The following is an 18,919-nucleotide window of genomic DNA, read 5'->3' as shown; positions in this document are numbered from 1 at the left end:
ACCTTCAACCACTCACCCTCAACCACTCACCCTCAACCACTCACCCTCAACCACTCACCCTCAACCACTCACCCTCAAACAGTCACCCTCAAACATTCACCCTCAACAACTCACCCTCAACAACTCACCCTAAGCAACTCACCCTCACCCACTCACCCGCACCCAGTCGCCCTCACCATCAACCCCTCATGCTATTTTTAAGGGTAACTTACAGACTAAAGATTTTCTATGTTGCCTCACTGAAACATTTGCGATTTTGCATTTTTGGGATAATCACCACTGTATTTTAACGTTCCCACACACACATTAATGTAGGCATGCTATAACAAAAAAAAACACCCAACTTTAATGGCAAGTACATCAGCTCAAAACATTTCGCCACACCTGTCTCTAGATTTATTTATTGGCCTAACAAAAATATGTACCATCTTCTAAATCCCCCACTCTATTTTAACGGTACCACACACACATCAACCACTCACCCTCAACCATTCACCCTCAACCATTCACCCTCAACCACTCACCCTCAACCACTCACCCTCAACCACTCACCCTCAAACAGTCACCCTCAAACACTCCCCCTCAAACACTCACCCTCAACCACTCACCCTCAACCACTCACCCTCAACAAGTCACCCTCAACCACTTTCCCTCAACATCTCACCCTCACTCACCCTCAACACCTCACCCTCAACCCCTCACCCCCAACCCTCACCCGCAACCCCTCACCTTGCACCCCTCCCCCACACCTCACCCTCAACCCCTCACCCCCAACCCTCACCCGCAACCCCTCACCTTGCACCCCTCCCCCTCACCCACCCTCCATCACCCTCAACCTCTCACCTACATCATCAACACTTCACCCTCAACACCTCACTCACCCTCAACCCCTCCCACTCACCCTCACTCACCCTCACCCTCACTCACCCTCAACACCTCACCATCACTGACATTCAACCCCTCACCCTCACTAACTCTCAATGACTCAATCACCCTTACCCTCACTCGCATTCAATATCTCACCCACACTAACACTGAACGCCTCACTCACCCTCACTTTTATCCTCACTCACACTCAACAGTTCAACCTCACCCTCACTCACATTCACCCTCTCCCTCAACTCCTTATGCCATTTGTAAAGCGTAACTTGGATCAGACAGTTACAGTCAAATTACATTAAGGTTTAAATTGGCGTCTGTAAACTTTATTGATTTTTATCAAAACTCCTCCACTCACCCTCAACCACTCACCCTCAACCACTCACCCTCAACAACTCACCCTCAACAACTCACCCTCAACCACTCACCCTCAACCAATCACCCTCACCCTCAACCCTCACCTACCCTCACCCTCAACACTCACCTACCCTCACCCACCCTCAACCCCTCACCCTCACTCAACACCTCAGCATCGCCCTCACTCCCCCTCACCCTCAACGTCTCATGCTATTTTTAAGGGTAACTTGGTCTGACAGTTCAAGTCGAATGACAGTAAGGTAGAAAAATTCTATAGTCACTCACCCTCAACGCCTCACCCAACATCTCACCTTGAATCACCATCAACATCTCACCCTCACTCACCCTCAAAACATCAGCCTCAATTCCTCACCTCAACCCCTCACCCTCAACCACTCACCCTCAATCACTCACCCTCAACCACTCACCCTCAACCACTCACCTTCAACCACTCACCCTCAACCACTCACCCTCAACCACTCACCCTCAACCACTCACCCTCAACCACTCACCCTCAAACAGTCACCCTCAAACATTCACCCTCAACAACTCACCCTCAACAACTCACCCTAAGCAACTCACCCTCACCCACTCACCCGCACCCAGTCGCCCTCACCATCAACCCCTCATGCTATTTTTAAGGGTAACTTACAGACTAAAGATTTTCTATGTTGCCTCACTGAAACATTTGCGATTTTGCATTTTTGGGATAATCACCACTGTATTTTAACGTTCCCACACACACATTAATGTAGGCATGCTATAACAAAAAAAAACCCCCAACTTTAATGGCAAGTACATCAGCTCAAAACATTTCGCCACACCTGTCTCTAGATTTATTTATTGGCATAAGAAAAATATGTACCATCTTCTAAATCCCCCACTCTATTTTAACGGTACCACACACACATCAACCACTCACCCTCAACCACTCACCCTCAACCATTCACCCTCACTCACCCTCCCTCACCCTCACTCACCCTCCCTCACCCTCAACCCCTCACCCACCCTCAACCCCTCACCTTCACTCAACACCTCAGCCTTGCCCTCACTCGCCATCACCCTCAACCCCTCACCCTCAACCACTCACCCTCAACCACTCACCCTCAACCACTCACCCTCAACCACTCACCCTCAAACACTCACCCTCAACCACTCACCCTCAACCACTCACCCTCAACCACTCACCCTCAACCAATCACCCTCAAACAGTCACCCTCAAACACTCTCCCTCAACCACTCACCCTCAACCACTCACCCTCAACAACTGACCCTCAACAACTCACCCTCAACAACTCACCCTCAACCACTCTCCCTCAACATCTCACCCTCACTCACCCTCAACACCTCACCCTCAACCCCTCACCCCCAACACTCACCCGCAACCCCTCACCTTCCACCCCTCACCCTCACTCACCCTCCATCACCCTCAACCCCTCACCTACATCATCAACACTTCACCCTAAACACCTCACTCACCCTCAACCCCTCCCACTCACCCTCACTCACCCTCAACACCTCACCATCACTAACACTCAACCCCTCACCCTCACTAACTCTCAATTACTCAATCACCCTTACTCTCACTCGCATTCAATATCTCACCCTCAACCACTCACCCTCAACCACTCACCCTCAACCACTCACCCTCAACCACTCACCCTCAACCACTCACCCTCAACCACTCACCCTCAACCACTCACCCTCAACCACTCACCCTCAACCACTCACCCTCAACCACTCACCCTCAACCATTCACCCTCAACCACTCACCCTCAACCACTCACCCTCAACCACTCACCCTCAACCACTCACCCTCAACCACTCACCCTCAACCACTCAACCTCAACCAATCACCCTCACCCTCAACCCTCACCTACCCTCACCCTCACCCTCAACACTCACCTACCCTCACCCACCCTCAACCCCTCAACCTTACTCAACAACTCAGTCTCACCCTCACTTGCCCTCACCCTCAACGTCTCATGCTATTTTTAAGGGTAACTTGGCGCAGACAGTTCAAGTCGAATGACAGTAAGGTAGAAAGATTCTATAGTCACTCACCCTCAACGCCTCACCCAACATCTCACCTTCACTCACCATCAACATCTCACACTCATTCACCCTCAAAACATCAGCCTCAATTCCTCACCTCAACCCCTCACCCTCAACCATTCACCCTCACTCACCCTCCCTCACCCTCAACCCCTCACCCACACTCTCAACACTTCACCCTACACACCTCACCCTCAGTAACTCTCAATACCTCAATCACCCTTCCCCTCACTCACCCTCAATACCTCACCCTCACTAACACTCAACCCCTCACTCACCCTCACTCTTACTTCCAGTTACACTCAAGACCTCAGCCTCACCCTCACTCATCCTCACCCTCAACCCCTCATGCCATTTTTAAGTGTACCTTTGAGTAGACAGTTCAAGTTGATTTACATTAAAGGATAAAATGGTGTCTGGAAACGTTAACAAAAGTACTATAGTTTACATACCATGCCGTACACACACACCAACATAATTCCTAGCATTTAAAATTACCCACAAACACATTCAAGGGCCGCATCCTTAGCAATGCTCACTATTTTTATACAACAAATAACAACACAACTTTGATGGCAAATAAATCAGCTCCGAACATTTCGCCACACCTATCGCTACATTTATCTATTGGCAAACAAAATCATCGGACATCTTTTTCATTCTCACACTGTATTTCTATGGTGACACTCACACATTAATGGAGGCATCTGCAGCAATGTCCTGTCTTTTCATACTAAACATAAACGCCACAACTTTGAGCCTGTATATTACAAGACTTACATTAAGGGACGCACCCGCAGCGAAATTCTGTATTTACAACACGTACACACACAGCCAAAATTCCCATAGTATTTAAAAATACACACAGACACATGTAAGGGCCACTTACGCAGCAATGTTCACTATTTTCATACTGAAACGGAAAACACAACTTTTATGGCAAATATTGCATCCGCCCTTTGACCCGTTCAGCACCACACCTGTCTTTCCATTTATTTTTTGCCAAATAAAATTATCCACCATCTTTCTCATTCACCCACTTTTTTTTAACGTTGCCACACACACATTAATGGACGCATCCGCGGCAATTTTCAGTATTTTCATACTAAACCTAAACGGCACAACTTCGAGCCACTATATTACAAGAGTTGTATGTTTTTAAGTGAAACTTTGTATACTTTTGATGCTTTATATATGCCATTTTTAAGTGTAACTTCGAGCAGACAGTTGAAGTCCAATTACACTAACGTAAATAAAAAAAAGGCCCTTTGCTATGTGAGTTCCGAGCAAATTCTTATATGGCCTTAAGGGAGTTGCCCAGTGAAGTCTACTGGCGCGCCTATGTCGAAACTCCATCTGCATACACATTCAAACATTCACACTTCCAAGTCGCGCACATCAGCTAGTGTGACTTTTCCTTGGGGCAAGGGAAGGACTAAAAGCTTTGATCCTTTCTTAAACACAAAAAGAAAAAAAGATTCTTGCATCGTTACCCCCTATTTAAGCAGAGGGACGGGTCACTTTAAGTCATACTCTCTTTTTACCAGCGAGGACAGAACTTCGACTTACAGAACGGCGCTGAACTTGCTGCTATCGACCAACAGCCACTGAAAAATTACGGCATTCAATCTTAGAACGTAAGTGCATGCAAGTGTTATTTCTATACATCTAAGGGACAGTATTGATATTTTTAGTTGCGTTTATTAGAACTGTTACTATATCAACATTGCACCTGTGTTAAATTATTCTGCGACATGTGTGTTTGCAAATCTTCATTTTCTATGGTAATACTTAGCAAAAGACTACGTAATTTCTAAAACAGGTCATACCTTGGTTTAAAACAACAGATACATATTGTTTATTTTTTGTTATCTCTTGTAGGTTATTGGTACGCTTTCAACATTTCCTTGATAGGGGGAAAGAAACTGCGCACCAACATATATCATGTAAGTACAGCCAACTGTTCACTCTTCTACACAATTTTTACTTCCGTTCCTAACACTCCGACGTGGGGGCAGGGTCAGTGGTTAAGGGTCGGGTCGACAGCAACAACATAAAACTGACCATGAGGTTATTCACAGTACCCTGGAGGCGAAGTGTTCGTGCACTGAGCCCTCCCGGCATACACATAATTTTGTCGCTCTCTTTCTCTCTTCGTCTCCCTCACTCTCTATAGCACACTAATCACACACACCCTGTCACATTAGGCAAAACACTGCATCTTACACTAATCACACACAGCCTGTCACATTAGGCAAAACAATGACTGCCACCCTTATACAACACGTGCAACTCCTACGCAATGTAACATCATGTCACTTCGCCACTACAGCAACAAACTTTCAGTCAGAACTTCTAATTGCACAGTAATTTGCATGTAAACAGGCAACACTTTACAACATTTACGCACAATGCATTAATTCGTTGCTTTACTTGCAGTTAGTAATCCAAGTTACAAGCTGACACACAGAAACAGCCACTCGTACAACTACTAGTATTACATTTTCACAAGCACACATCCAATAACACATTAGCCTGGATTAGCTGCCTACCCAAAAAAAAAATTGACCGTACACTTACTACACTATTCACAGGCACATTGGAACATTAGGGGGAATAGTACAGTCATAATCCGTTCTCAACACTTCGCCACACCACAACAAACTTTTCATACACACAATACACTATCAAGGGGAATTTCGCAAACACCCTCTATTACCTGGGTACTCACAATCTTTCAAGCAGGTGAAAAATGTACTGTTTACTTTGTGTACAACTACCGCATTGGTGGGGGCAATGTTAGTTGTCAAGGGTCGTGGCGACAGCAACAACATTAAAATGACCATGAGGTTAAGCACAGGACCCTGCAGCCGAAGGCTTCGTGCGCTGAGCCCTCCCGGCATACACATAATTTTATCGCTCTCTTTCTCTTTCGGTCTCCCTACATCTCTATAGCTCTCTCTCCCTCTCTATAGCTCCCCCTCCCTCTCTCCTGTCTTCCTCTGTTTCACTCTAACTGTGTTCCTCCCTCTGTCTCACTCCCCCTCTTTTCTTACACCTCTCTCCCTCCCTCTCCGTCTCCCTCCCTATCACCCTTCATCTCACTCCCTTTCTCTTCCTCTCCCTCCATTTCCCTTCCTTTCCCTAACTTTCCCTTCCTCTCTGTCTTTGTACATAACTCTCCATTTGTCTCCCATTTACTCCCTCTCTATCTTTCTACATTACTTGCACATTAACTGGTTACACCAACACTTTGCCACACCACAACTAAATTTTCATACACACATTCCACGAACAAGGACACTTTCACACACACACTCTATTACATGCCTACTCACAATCTTTCTCTCAGGGGCAAAATTTAATGTTTACTTAGTGTCCAATGACCGCATCGGTGGGGGCAGGGTGAGTGGTTAAGGCTCGGGGCGACAGCAACAACATAAAACTGTCCATGATGTTATTCACAGTACCCTGCAGCCGAAGGCTTCGTGCACTGAGCCCTCCCGGCATAGACATAATTTTTCGCTCTCTTTCTCTCTTCGTCTCCCTACCTCTCTATAGCACACTAATCACACACACCCTGTCACATTAGGCAAAACACTGCATCTTACACTAATCACACACAGCCTGTCACATTAGGCAAAACACTGACTGCCACCCTTATACAACACGTGCAACTCCTACGCAATGTAACATCATAGCACTTCGCCACTACAGCACCAAACTTTCAGTCAAAAGTTCTAATTGAACATTAATTTGCACGTAAACAGGCAACACTTTACAAGATTTACGCACAATGCATTCATTCGTTGCTTTACTTGCACAGTTAGTAATCCAAGTTACAAGCTGACACACAGAAACAGCCACTCGTACAACTACTAGTATTACATTTTCACAAGCACACATCCAATAACATATTAGCCAGGATTAGCTGCCTACCCCAAAAAATAATGCACCTTACACTTACTACACTATTCACAGGCACATTGGAACATTAGGGCGAATAGCACAGTCAGAATCCGTTCTCAACACTTCGCCACACCACAACAAAGTTTTCATACACTCAATCCACTATCAAGGGGACTTTCGCCCACCCCCTCTATTACATGGCTACTCACAATCTTTCAAGCAGGTTAAAAATGTACTGTTTACTTTGTGTACAAGGACCCCATTGGTGGGGGCAATGTTAGTTGTCAAGGATCGGGGCGACAGCAACAATATTAAACTGACCATGAGCTTAATCACAGGACCCTGCAGCCTAAGGCTTCGTGCACTGAGCCCTCCCGGCATACACATAACTTTCTCGCTCTCTTTCTCTTTCGGTCTCCCTACATCTCTATAGCTCTCTCTCCCTCTCTATAGCTCCCCCTCCCTCTCTCCTATCTTCCTCTGTTTCACTCTAACTGTGTTCCTCCCTCTGTCTCACTCCCCCTTTTTTCTTCCTCCTCTCTCCCTCCCTCTCCGTCTCCGTCCCTATCACCCTGCATCTCACTCCCTTTCTCTTCCTCTCCCTCCATTTCCCTTCCTTTCCCTAACTTTCCCTTCCTCTCTGTCTTTGTACATAACTCTCCATTTGTCTACCATTTACTCCCTCTCTATCTTTCTACATTACTTGCACACTAACTGTGTACACTTTCAATATTACACGCACACCGCATTCATTTCATTTTCATATTCAATACAATATAGGAAGTAATCTAAGTTACACGATGACACACACACACATTTTTCAGGACGTCTCGCACTATTAACTCTTCACGCACACACTCACTCCCTCTCCATCCCCAACAACAATTCCAAGCCAGAATTAGCTGCCTACCCAAAAAAAAATTGCCCATACACTTACTACACTAGTCACAGGCACATTACAACATTAGGGGGAATAGTACAGTCATAATCCGTTCGCAACACTTCGCCACACCACAACAAATTTTTCATACACACAATCCACTATCAAGGGGACTTTCGCTAACAACCTCTGTTACATGGCTAATCACAATCTTTCAAGCAGGTGAAAAATGTACCGTTTACTTTGTGTCCAAGGACCGCATCGGTGGGGGCAGGGTTAGTTGTTAAGGGTCGGGGCAACAGCAACAACATTAAACTGACCATGAGGTTAATCACAGGACCCTGCAGCCGAAGGCTTCGTGCACTGAGCCCTCCCGGCATACACATAATTTTCGCGCTCTCTTTCTCTTTCGGACTCCCTACATCTCTATAGCTCTCTCTCCCTCTCTATAGCTACCCCTCCCTCTCTCCCATCTTCCTCTCTTTCACTCTAACTGTGTTCCTCCCTCTGTCTCACTCCCACTTTTTTCTTCCTCCTCTCTCCCTCCCTCTCCGTCTCCCTCCCTATCACCCTGCATCTCACTCCCTTTCTCTTCCTCTCCCTCCATTTCCCTTCCTTTCCCTAACTTTCCCTTCCTTTCTGTCTTTGTACATAACTCTCCATTTGTCTCCCATTTACTCCCTCTCTATCTTTCTACATTACTTCCACAGTAACTGGGTACACCAACACTTCGCCACACCACAACAAAATTTTCATACACACATTCCACGAACAAGGACACTTTCACACACACACTCTATTACATGCCTACTCACAATCTTTCTCTCAGGGGCAAAATGTAATGTTTACTTAGTGTCCAATGACCGCATCGGTGGGGGCAGGGTCAGTGGTTAAGGCTTGGGGTGACAGCAACAACATAAAACTGAGCATCACTAGCCCTCAACACCTCACACACACACCCTCAACACTTCTCCTTCAACTCCTCACTCACCCTCACTCTCACTCAACACTTCAACACCTCAGGCTCACTCACCCTCAACACCTCACTCACCCACAACACCTCATTCCCACTCACCCACACTCAGCCTCATCCTTACTCACCCTCAGCTTCTCACCATCACTCACCCTCAATCTCTAAGCCTAATCTACCTTCACTCACCCTCAACCCCTCACCCTCACTCACACTCACTCACACCATCCTCACTCACCCTCATGCTCACTCACCCTCATGCTCACTCACCCTCATGCTCACTCACCCTCATGCTCACTCACCCTCATGCTCACTTACCCTCAACATGTCATCCTCACTCACCCTCACCATTACTCACCATCAAACCGTCACCCTCACTCACCCTCACCCTCACCCTCACTCACCCTCATCCCCTCCCCCTCACTCACCCTCACCCTCACCCTCACCACCTCACCTCAACAACAATCAACACCTCACCCTCACACTCACACCCTCAACATTTCATCCTCATTCACCCTCAACCCCTCACCTACACTCACCCTCTCTCTCCTTCTCTAGCTCCCCCTCCCTCTCTCTTGCCTTCCTCTTTCTCACTCTAACTTTGTTAATCCCTCTGTCTCCCTCTCCCTCTCTCTCCCTCCCTCCATCCCCGTCTCACTTCCTATCACTCTCCCTCTCACTCCCTTTACCTTCCTCACACCTCATCCATTCTCTGATTCAATGCAACACATAACACACACACACACATTTTTTAACGTCTCTCAGTATTAACTTTTCACGCACTCACTCACTCTCTCTCTGTCCCCCTTTTCCTCCCACTCCCTCTCTCTCCCTCTATCATCTCACCCTGCCTGTGTGCCAGCCGTGGCACATACACTCACAGCAGCACTAGAGCTCTTAACAGGTCTTTAAAAGACTATTTACATGCTAATGTGTCTTTTATGGCAAAAATTCGGAGAAATATATTCTAAACAATATGTTTTTTTTCAACTTTCAGATTATTCAAACAACAACAAAAGAAACAGAAGTTAAGGTAAATACTACTTTGCCACTTCGTTTAAAAATTGTTAAAAGTTCATACCTTACAGTCCCCTAAAAAATTTTTTGGTTCACAAACCTTCTCAATTTACATTTGTTGATAACAACATTTCAGTATAACTTTGAAGATGCAGAAATGCTTAAAAGCAAGTTACCATCAAGGGAATAGCAAATTTAATAGCAAATCACAAGGTAAGCAATGCTTACCAAATAGTGTTTTTGCTGTCTTGCACAATTTATGCAAGCCAGTAACTACTTGGAACTCTAATGATCTGCATTATATAATGGACCGTGGGGACGCTTTATATCTCCAAATGCATTCTATTAACAAAGAAACACTTATGCATCCAGATGACCTGCCAAGGTATATAGACCACAATCAAGAGATATATTCACTTTTGCTACAGAATGCTTACTACGGTGATGTCCTTAAACGTTTTGATAAAGCCTACCCAGATATTAGCACAGCATTAAATGTTACTATTAAGAAGCACTGTGGTGTTCTACTTTGTATGAATGTTTATGTAATAGCTATTTTCAAACATATGCAATCATACTTTGTATTTGATTCACATAGTAGGGACCATGAAGGCATGCCTCATTCAAACGGAACATGTGTTACAATTGCATTTAATTCGTTTGAAGGGCTAATTCAATATGTTATGAAACTAGCATATAACTTAAAACATCAGGCTGAGCAATGTGTCCAATTTGAATTAACACCAATAGATATAAAAGTCATTCAAAGAAAATCCTTTACAAAAGCACTTACTGTGCACAAAAAAAATAGTCAACTGCCGCAAGAAAGAAAAATTTGGGTACATACTACTGAATGTACTCCTAATCAGACGATAACATCAACATCAATGTCTTCTGATCATTTACAGAATACAAGTAAGGGAGGGAATAGCAATAGCAATCATTTACCACAATTACCAGGTAATAGTAAAGCTATCCAGGGAACAAATAAACAGTCTCGGAAAAGAAAAAGGGATTCAAGTACATGTCCAACTACAGTTGTACAAAGAAAAAAAATTAATACAGCTGAAGAAGACATTACCAACAGTCAACTAAGTGCTACTGATAATAACATACCCATCTTCACGCAGGGCCAAAGACAGAAACGAGGTAAACAAATCCATACAATCATTCGCAAATTCCACCGGGAAATATTGCATGGGCCAGAGTACATTTGTACTCTTTGCAATCAACTGTGGCATAAACAAACGTTGCTAAATATACGCAGTGTTAGCCAATCCGAAATTTTCAACAAGTGTAACATTAGTAACAAGAAAACAACTTTTATTTGTAAGACTTGCTATTATTACATTCGCAAAAACAAAATACCACCATGTTCAATTGTAAATGGCATGGGCTTCCCAAATGTACCAGTTGAATTAGAATTATATGATTTAGAAGAAAGATTAGTTTCACCTAGGATACCATTCTTACAAATTCGGAGTCTGCCACGCGGTTTTCAAAAATCATTATCAGGTGCAGTAGTTAATGTACCTGCAGATGTTATGACAACTGTTACAATTTTACCAAGGCAAATTAATGACGCCATGACAATCCCAGTGAAATTAAAAAGGAAATTAATCTATAAATCATATACACATTATGAGAATATTAGACCAAATACTGTAAAAAAGGCAGCTACATGGCTAGCGAAAAATAGTCGAATGTTTAATGAATATGGTGTTACCATTAACCCTGACTGGGAGTATATACCTCCAGAAATAGAATCTCACAATGAGACTTCTGAAACAAACAATTCATCTGATAGTTCAGACAACATAGAAGCTGGAAATTTGGATACTATGTTAACAAATGAAACTATTACTAGTAATTCGCTGAATGTGTTAAGTTTCGCTCCAGCTGAACATAACACGCCAAGAGGTTTATATGAGGATAAAGATTCAGAGTTTTTGGCTTTCCCTACTATTTTTTGTGGTGAACGAAGACCTAACAATAAGGAAAGACACATACCGGTACATTATAGTACTATTTGCCAAGCAGAGTTAAGGAGTTATGATAGAAGAGTCGCTAAATCTATTACTAATGTCTTTTTTAAACTGAAGAAATTACATATTAAGCAGATCCATGGTAAAATCAACATTTCCATCAGAAAACATTTTACAGATGGGAATAAAATAACTGCTAAAGACATTAAATGTAATATTGCCAATGTTTTACAGTTCAATGAGGGGTACAAAGTATTAAAAACTATACGCAGTTCACCTCCATATTGGGAAGGTTGCAAAAAAGATATTTTTGCTATGATAAGGCAACTTGGCATTCCCACTTTCTTTTTGACATTATCTGCTGCAGAAACAAAATGGCACCATTTAATAAATATACTATTGAGAGTTAGAAACTTACAGGAATGTACAGAGGAAGAATTCTTACACATGTCTTGGGAAACTAAAAGTAAATTAATACAAGAAGATCCAATAACATGTGCAAGACAGTTTGACTATCAAGTTAGGAAATTCTTTAATTGTGTTTTGCTGAATGGCACTAATCCAATTGGGGAAATAGTAGACTACTTTTACAGAGTCGAATTCCAACAGAGAGGTTCTCCACATATACATGCATTACTCTGGGTAAACAAAGCACCATTGTATGGTGTTTCACCAGTGGAAGAAGTCAATAGCTTTATTGACAAATATATCACTTGTCATAAGTCTGAAAACCCTGTTTTACAACCGTTAATAAATCTACAAAGGCATGGTCACACCAAAAATTGCAGACGTAAACAGCAACGGACATGCAAATATCAATATCCCAAATATCCAATGTCAAGAACGCTCATATTAGAGCCATTAACACTGGAGGAGACAAATAACCAATGGCAAGATAATATGAAAATAATACATGAAGCTATGAATAATACTACTTTTAATACACTTTCTTTTGAGGAATTTTTGGACTTCATTAAAATGGATGATAAAGAATATATTACTTCTATACAAACTAGCTTACAAAAAACTACTATTTTTTTAAAAAGAACACCAGCCGAATGCTTCATCAATAACTACAATAGTACTCTTTTAGAAGCTTGGCGAGCAAATATAGACTTGCAGTTTATACTAGACCCTTATGCTTGTGCAGTCTATATTATCTCATATATCAGTAAATCGCAAAGAGGAATTAGCAAACTTCTAGCGCAAGCTGCTAAAGAGGTACCAAGCAATAGTAATATCAAAGATCAACTTAAACACATAGGGAACAAATTCCTCAACTGCACAGAAATTAGTGCTCAAGAAGCAGCATATCTAATTCTTCAAATACCATTACGGAAAAGCTCACGATCATTTGTATTTATTAATACTAGCCGTCCAGAGAAAAGAACTTATTTAATGCGTGATATCGAAACTATTAATAACTTGCCCGAAAATTCCACTGACATTCAATGTGAAAATATTATTATTAAGTACTGCAAACGGCCACAATCATTAGAGATGTGCACGTTAGCAGACTATGCGGCTAATTTCAACTATGTGAAGAAAAAAACACATGGGAAAGAAATAAATGATTGCGAAGATTTACTTGCAGAACAAAACTTTTACAGCTCAGATGAGGAAGAATTAGAAATAGAATGTAGTGACGGAAATAAACAACAGAAACATAATTATGATTATGCTTTAAATAAGCGCAGACAAGGGAAAATAATACGCTTTTGCAGATTTAGCAAAAATAATGAACCGGAAGAGTATTATAGAGAAATATTAATGTTGCACTATCCATGGAGGGAAGAAGAAAAAATACTAATCAACAAGGAAACTTACTATGATAGGTATCTGGAAGTTAAAACATTTGTTGACACACAACTAAAAATCTATAACAAACAGCATGGTGAACTTACAAACATTATTCATGAACAGTCTCATGAAAATGTCATTTCACCTCCTCTATCACCAACTGTGAATATACAGACAGAAGACCAAAATCCAGAACATAATAATAGATATGATTTGGCTCTAGATTTAGGAATTAGAACTACAACTGAAGAACAAAGATCAACTAACGTTCTTTTACCCAATGAAAAATACCAACAACTTATGCAAAACTTAACGGAAGAACAACTTAACTTTGTTTACCATCACTTGCATTGGTTTAAAACTACTAGCACTCCATGCTATACTTTTTGCACTGGAGGGGCTGGTGTTGGGAAAAGTTTTGTAATATCTGCACTTTATCAAACTTTACTACGCTACTATAACACTAAGGCCGGTGAAAATCCGGATAATGTTTATATCTTACTTACTGCTCCAACAGGAAAGGCTGCCCATAATATTAATGGCAAAACACTGCATAGCACTTTCAAAATACCTGTGTCGCAAAGTTTGTCTTATAAACAACTGAGTCATGAACATAGAACTGCTCTACAAATGGAAATGATGCATGTTAGAGTTGTTATTATTGATGAAATTTCAATGGTAGGCCACAATATGTTGAATTTTATACATAACAGGCTTCAAGAAATTAAATCATCTAATGAACCATTTGGAGGAATTTCTATTTTAGCCATTGGTGACTTTTACCAATTAAAACCTGTATTTGACAGATACATTTTTCAGGATTCGACACAAATGTATGGTCCTTTAAGTGCTAACTTGTGGAAAGAACATTTTAAAATTTTTGAATTAACAAAAATTATGCGCCAAAAAGAAGATCTACAATTTGCTGAATTACTAAACAGATTGAGAGAAGGCAAGCATACTGAAGAAGATATTTCACAAATTAAGCAAAGGGAAATACAACCTGATGAGACTTTATTAGAAACAATTCCATATATCATGTCAACTAATCTAGAAGTTAATGAAATTAACAAAAAGGTTTTAGAACAACATTGCAAAGATTATCCTGTCTACATAACAGTAGCAAGCGATACTGTTAGTTCTGATTTGTCTGAAAGTGTGAAAAAAACGATTCTTAAGCAACTGCCCAAAGATCCACAGAAAACAATGGGCCTTTCACATACATTACACATTGCCTTACAACTTCGTTATGATTTAAGTTGCAATGTGGATGTCAATGATGGTTTAACAAATGGCGCAACTGGTGTTGTACAATTAGTAGAATTGATTAACAATACACCTATTATTGTTTGGTTGTTATTTGACAATCCCACTATAGGAGAAACAACCAGACAACAATATAAACACTTATTTCATTCACAAACACAAAATACATGGACACCAATACATGCTATAGCTAGACATTTCCAATACACTAAGAAATTTATTACCATTATACGGAAGCAATTTCCTTTACGCCAAGCATCAGCACGCACTATACATCGCACACAAGGTGCAACTCTTGAACCACTTTATATACACTTTAATAACAGCAAGATTCATCATTTGCATTATGTTGCTATTAGCAGGGCAAAATCAATACAAAATGTCTATGTACACAATTTTGATGAACGTAAAATTGTAGTACATCCACAAGTTAATGAGGAAATGCACAGATTAAGGACAGAAATGCCACTTGAAATACATATCCCACAGTTACATACATACAGTGCACATTTCAATATCATTGCACACAATATAAGATCACTACAGAAAAATTTTTCATCTATGGTAGCGGATAGGAATATATTACAAGCAGACATTATTTGCTTAACTGAGATCAACACTACAAGAAATGCTACAGCTAATGATTTCAGTATAGAACAATATCATCACATTATATTTGATAAATTTCATACATACAACACAAACCATGGAATGATTATGTACTACAAAAAAGATTTATTTATATTGCCTATTTATGAGACACTTGAAGGGATAGACATTTTACATTTTACTCTACAGATTGATAACACAGATTACCTTATTATTATTTTATACAAACCACCCCTAAAAAGTATAACTTCTCTTTTTGATTTCATCACTAATATTACGGATTTTTACCCCATGCACAAATTGATTATTATAGGGGATTTCAATGTGGATGTATCTCAAACAAATGCAAACAGCAAGCAATTACTTGGATTCTTTGAAACAAAATTACAATGTCAACAACTCATTAACAGTTACACAACTAACTACCAATCCATTTTAGATCATATATATACAAATGACCAACTACACAACTATGGTACTTTAGAATGCTATTACAGTGATCATAAACCAATATGGGTTTGTATTTAACATGTTATATCACATTTTCTATTTCAGATGATGTCTATTGAAGAAATAATGAACATTAATACTGATGACAACAAACCATACCAGAAACCAATAAGAGTTAATGTCATCAGCTGCTCAGGGAAAACTACGTACAAAAATGCTAAACAAGAGCAGAAAATTTTATTCCATTTGGCTTTAGCAGATAAAACTGGAACAATTAAATGTACTTGTTACCAAGAAAATTTATATGAGCAAACGAAAATAAACTGTGGACTACTGATACGGAACTTTATTCTCAAAAACAAAACAATTTTAATTACAAAACAAACTAAAGTAACCAAATTTCCCGCAATGACAATCGAGGAGGGCCTGATCCAACAAGCAAACAACATTTTGCATCCGCCTGCACCATCGGCTTCTCCCATCAAGGAAATAAAACGGGCAAGTCTAAAAAGCCTGATGACCGTTTCAGGGACAATAATTGCCGTAAGTATGAACACAAACATGTTATCATGTCAACTAAAAAAATATTGTCTTGCAGTGGAAGAGTTGGACTTATTAGGATTGTAAATGACATATCTTATGTATTTGTGCTTTTTCGAAATTGCAAGTATAAATAGTCTGACGACTGTTTCAGGGACAATATGTGCCAGATGTATCAACACAAACATGTCATCATGTCTAGTACAAAAATGCATAGTTGGCTTACACACAAATTACACATTTAGGGGCCCGGTGTAGGTAGCCCTTTAGCGATCCCAATCGGCCAAAAAAAAAAGATTTTGGCCCGTTTCACATCGGTAAAGGGCTATTGAGATGTAGGGGCACATTTTAGGTAACTTTAGCAAATCTGTTTATTAACCAAAACGGTAGATTTACAGATTCAATAAAATTAACTGAAATGTAATGTAGGTAGGCAATGTACCTTCTGTACATGGCTTACACAATCGGTATTTTACCATGGAATACAAATCCAGGGTAAAATACCTATGGCATGTGACAGGCTCACCCTCACGTAACACATCGTCCTCACTCACCCTCAACCCCACCCTCACTCACCACCTCACCCTCAATAACTCACCCTCACCCACACCCTCACTCATGTCATCAGGTCTACTAAAAATATGCATACTTGCCTTACTCAGCCTCACTCACACTCACGCTCATCGTTACTCACCCTCAACTTCTCACCCTCACTCACCTTCAAACTCTCACCCTCACCCTCTCACCCTCACCCACCCTCATTTACATTCAACCTCACCCTCACGTAACACCTCATCCTCACTCACCCTCACTCCCCATCAACTCCTCACACTCAACACCTCACCATCACACTCACTCATGTCATCATGTCTACTTAAAAAATGCATAGTTCACTTACACACACATTACACCTTTAGTAACTTCAAAAACTAACTGGACACATTTTTGATTATGCACTCTTCACACATAGTAGCAAGTACAACTTTTGAAAAATATAAGATGCCAGTGCTTTGGTGTATACTACAAAAAAAAGTACTATGTACAAGGCCATTTTTTACAAGAAACATTTCAATCTTTTAGAAAGGAGGTTCATTTGGGTCGTTAAATATGATACATTATATAGCCTTTCAGACAATGCACTAGTAATATCTGTTTTTACAATCACTATTTAATAGAATGCTTTCTTTTTGTGTAGGAAGAGGACGCAAAAACGGTGTTTATCAATGGGCAAGATACCCCACTCAAATCCATTACAATAAAAGATGCAACTGATGATATAAAAGTGACACTGTGGAGAGAAGCGTCACTATTTAAAATACATCTTGGGAAATATGTGACCCTGACTCATGTCACTGTACATGAATTCAATTGCCAAAAAATATTGAATACAACGCGCCATAGCAAAATGGAGGTAAGCACAACGAACAAACAAAGTTTTGCAATTATCTCTTTTCAGCCACTCTTGGAATTGCACCCAGTCTTGCCCTTTCACCCACTCTGCCCCTTCCACCCACTCTGGACATTTTACCCACTCTGGACATTTCAGCCACTTGGGACCTTTCGCCCATTCGGGAGCTTTCACCCACTCGGGAGCTTTCACCCACTCGGAACCTTTCAACAACTCTGGCTCTTTCACACACTCTAGGCCTATCACCCAATCTAGACTTATCACCCACTCTAGACTTATCACCCACTCTCATACTCACTCACCCTCAACAACTCACCATCAACACCTCACCCTCATACTCACTCACCCTCAACTCTTCACGCTCATTCACCCTCACTCACCGTCAACACACTATCACACTACAACAACAAACAAATACTTACCACCACAGCAACACTTAACTCACCCTCAACACCTCACCCTTAACTCCTCACTCAACCTCAATCTCAATCATCATCAATCACCTTCAACATCTCACACTCAACACCACTCTCATACTCACTCACCCTCACAACATCACCCTCATTTACCCTCACTTACCGTCAACACACTATCACACTACAACTACAAAAAAACACTTACCACCACAACAACACTTCACTCACCCTAAACACCTCACCCTTAACTCCTCACACTCACTCATCCTCAATCACCCTCAACACCTCACCCTCACTCACCCTCAACGCCTCAGCCACACTCACCCTGACACTCAGCTTCTCACCCTCAGCCTCAACACCTCACTCTCACTCACACTC

At 41.4% G+C, this 18,919-nt stretch overlaps 1 protein-coding gene across 1 annotated transcript; it reads left to right on the top strand.

The window, feature by feature from the left end:
• The first annotated feature begins 4,915 nt into the window (after positions 1-4,915).
• Positions 4,916-18,717, top strand: LOC147702631 (uncharacterized). Its single transcript, XM_086931297.1, has 5 exons — positions 4,916-4,928; positions 5,173-5,237; positions 10,048-10,083; positions 16,283-16,720; positions 17,913-18,717. The coding sequence occupies exons 4-5, from the start codon at positions 16,283-16,285 to the stop codon at positions 18,360-18,362; spliced, it is 888 nt and encodes a 295-aa protein (XP_086787423.1). The 5' UTR covers positions 4,916-4,928; positions 5,173-5,237; positions 10,048-10,083; the 3' UTR covers positions 18,363-18,717.
• The last annotated feature ends 202 nt before the right edge of the window (positions 18,718-18,919 follow it).

Source organism: Lissotriton vulgaris, chromosome 7 (genome assembly GCF_964263255.1).
Source record: "Lissotriton vulgaris chromosome 7, aLisVul1.2, whole genome shotgun sequence".
Classification (NCBI taxonomy): domain Eukaryota; kingdom Metazoa; phylum Chordata; class Amphibia; order Caudata; family Salamandridae; genus Lissotriton; species Lissotriton vulgaris.
This window is presented reverse-complemented; position numbering and strand designations above follow the sequence as displayed.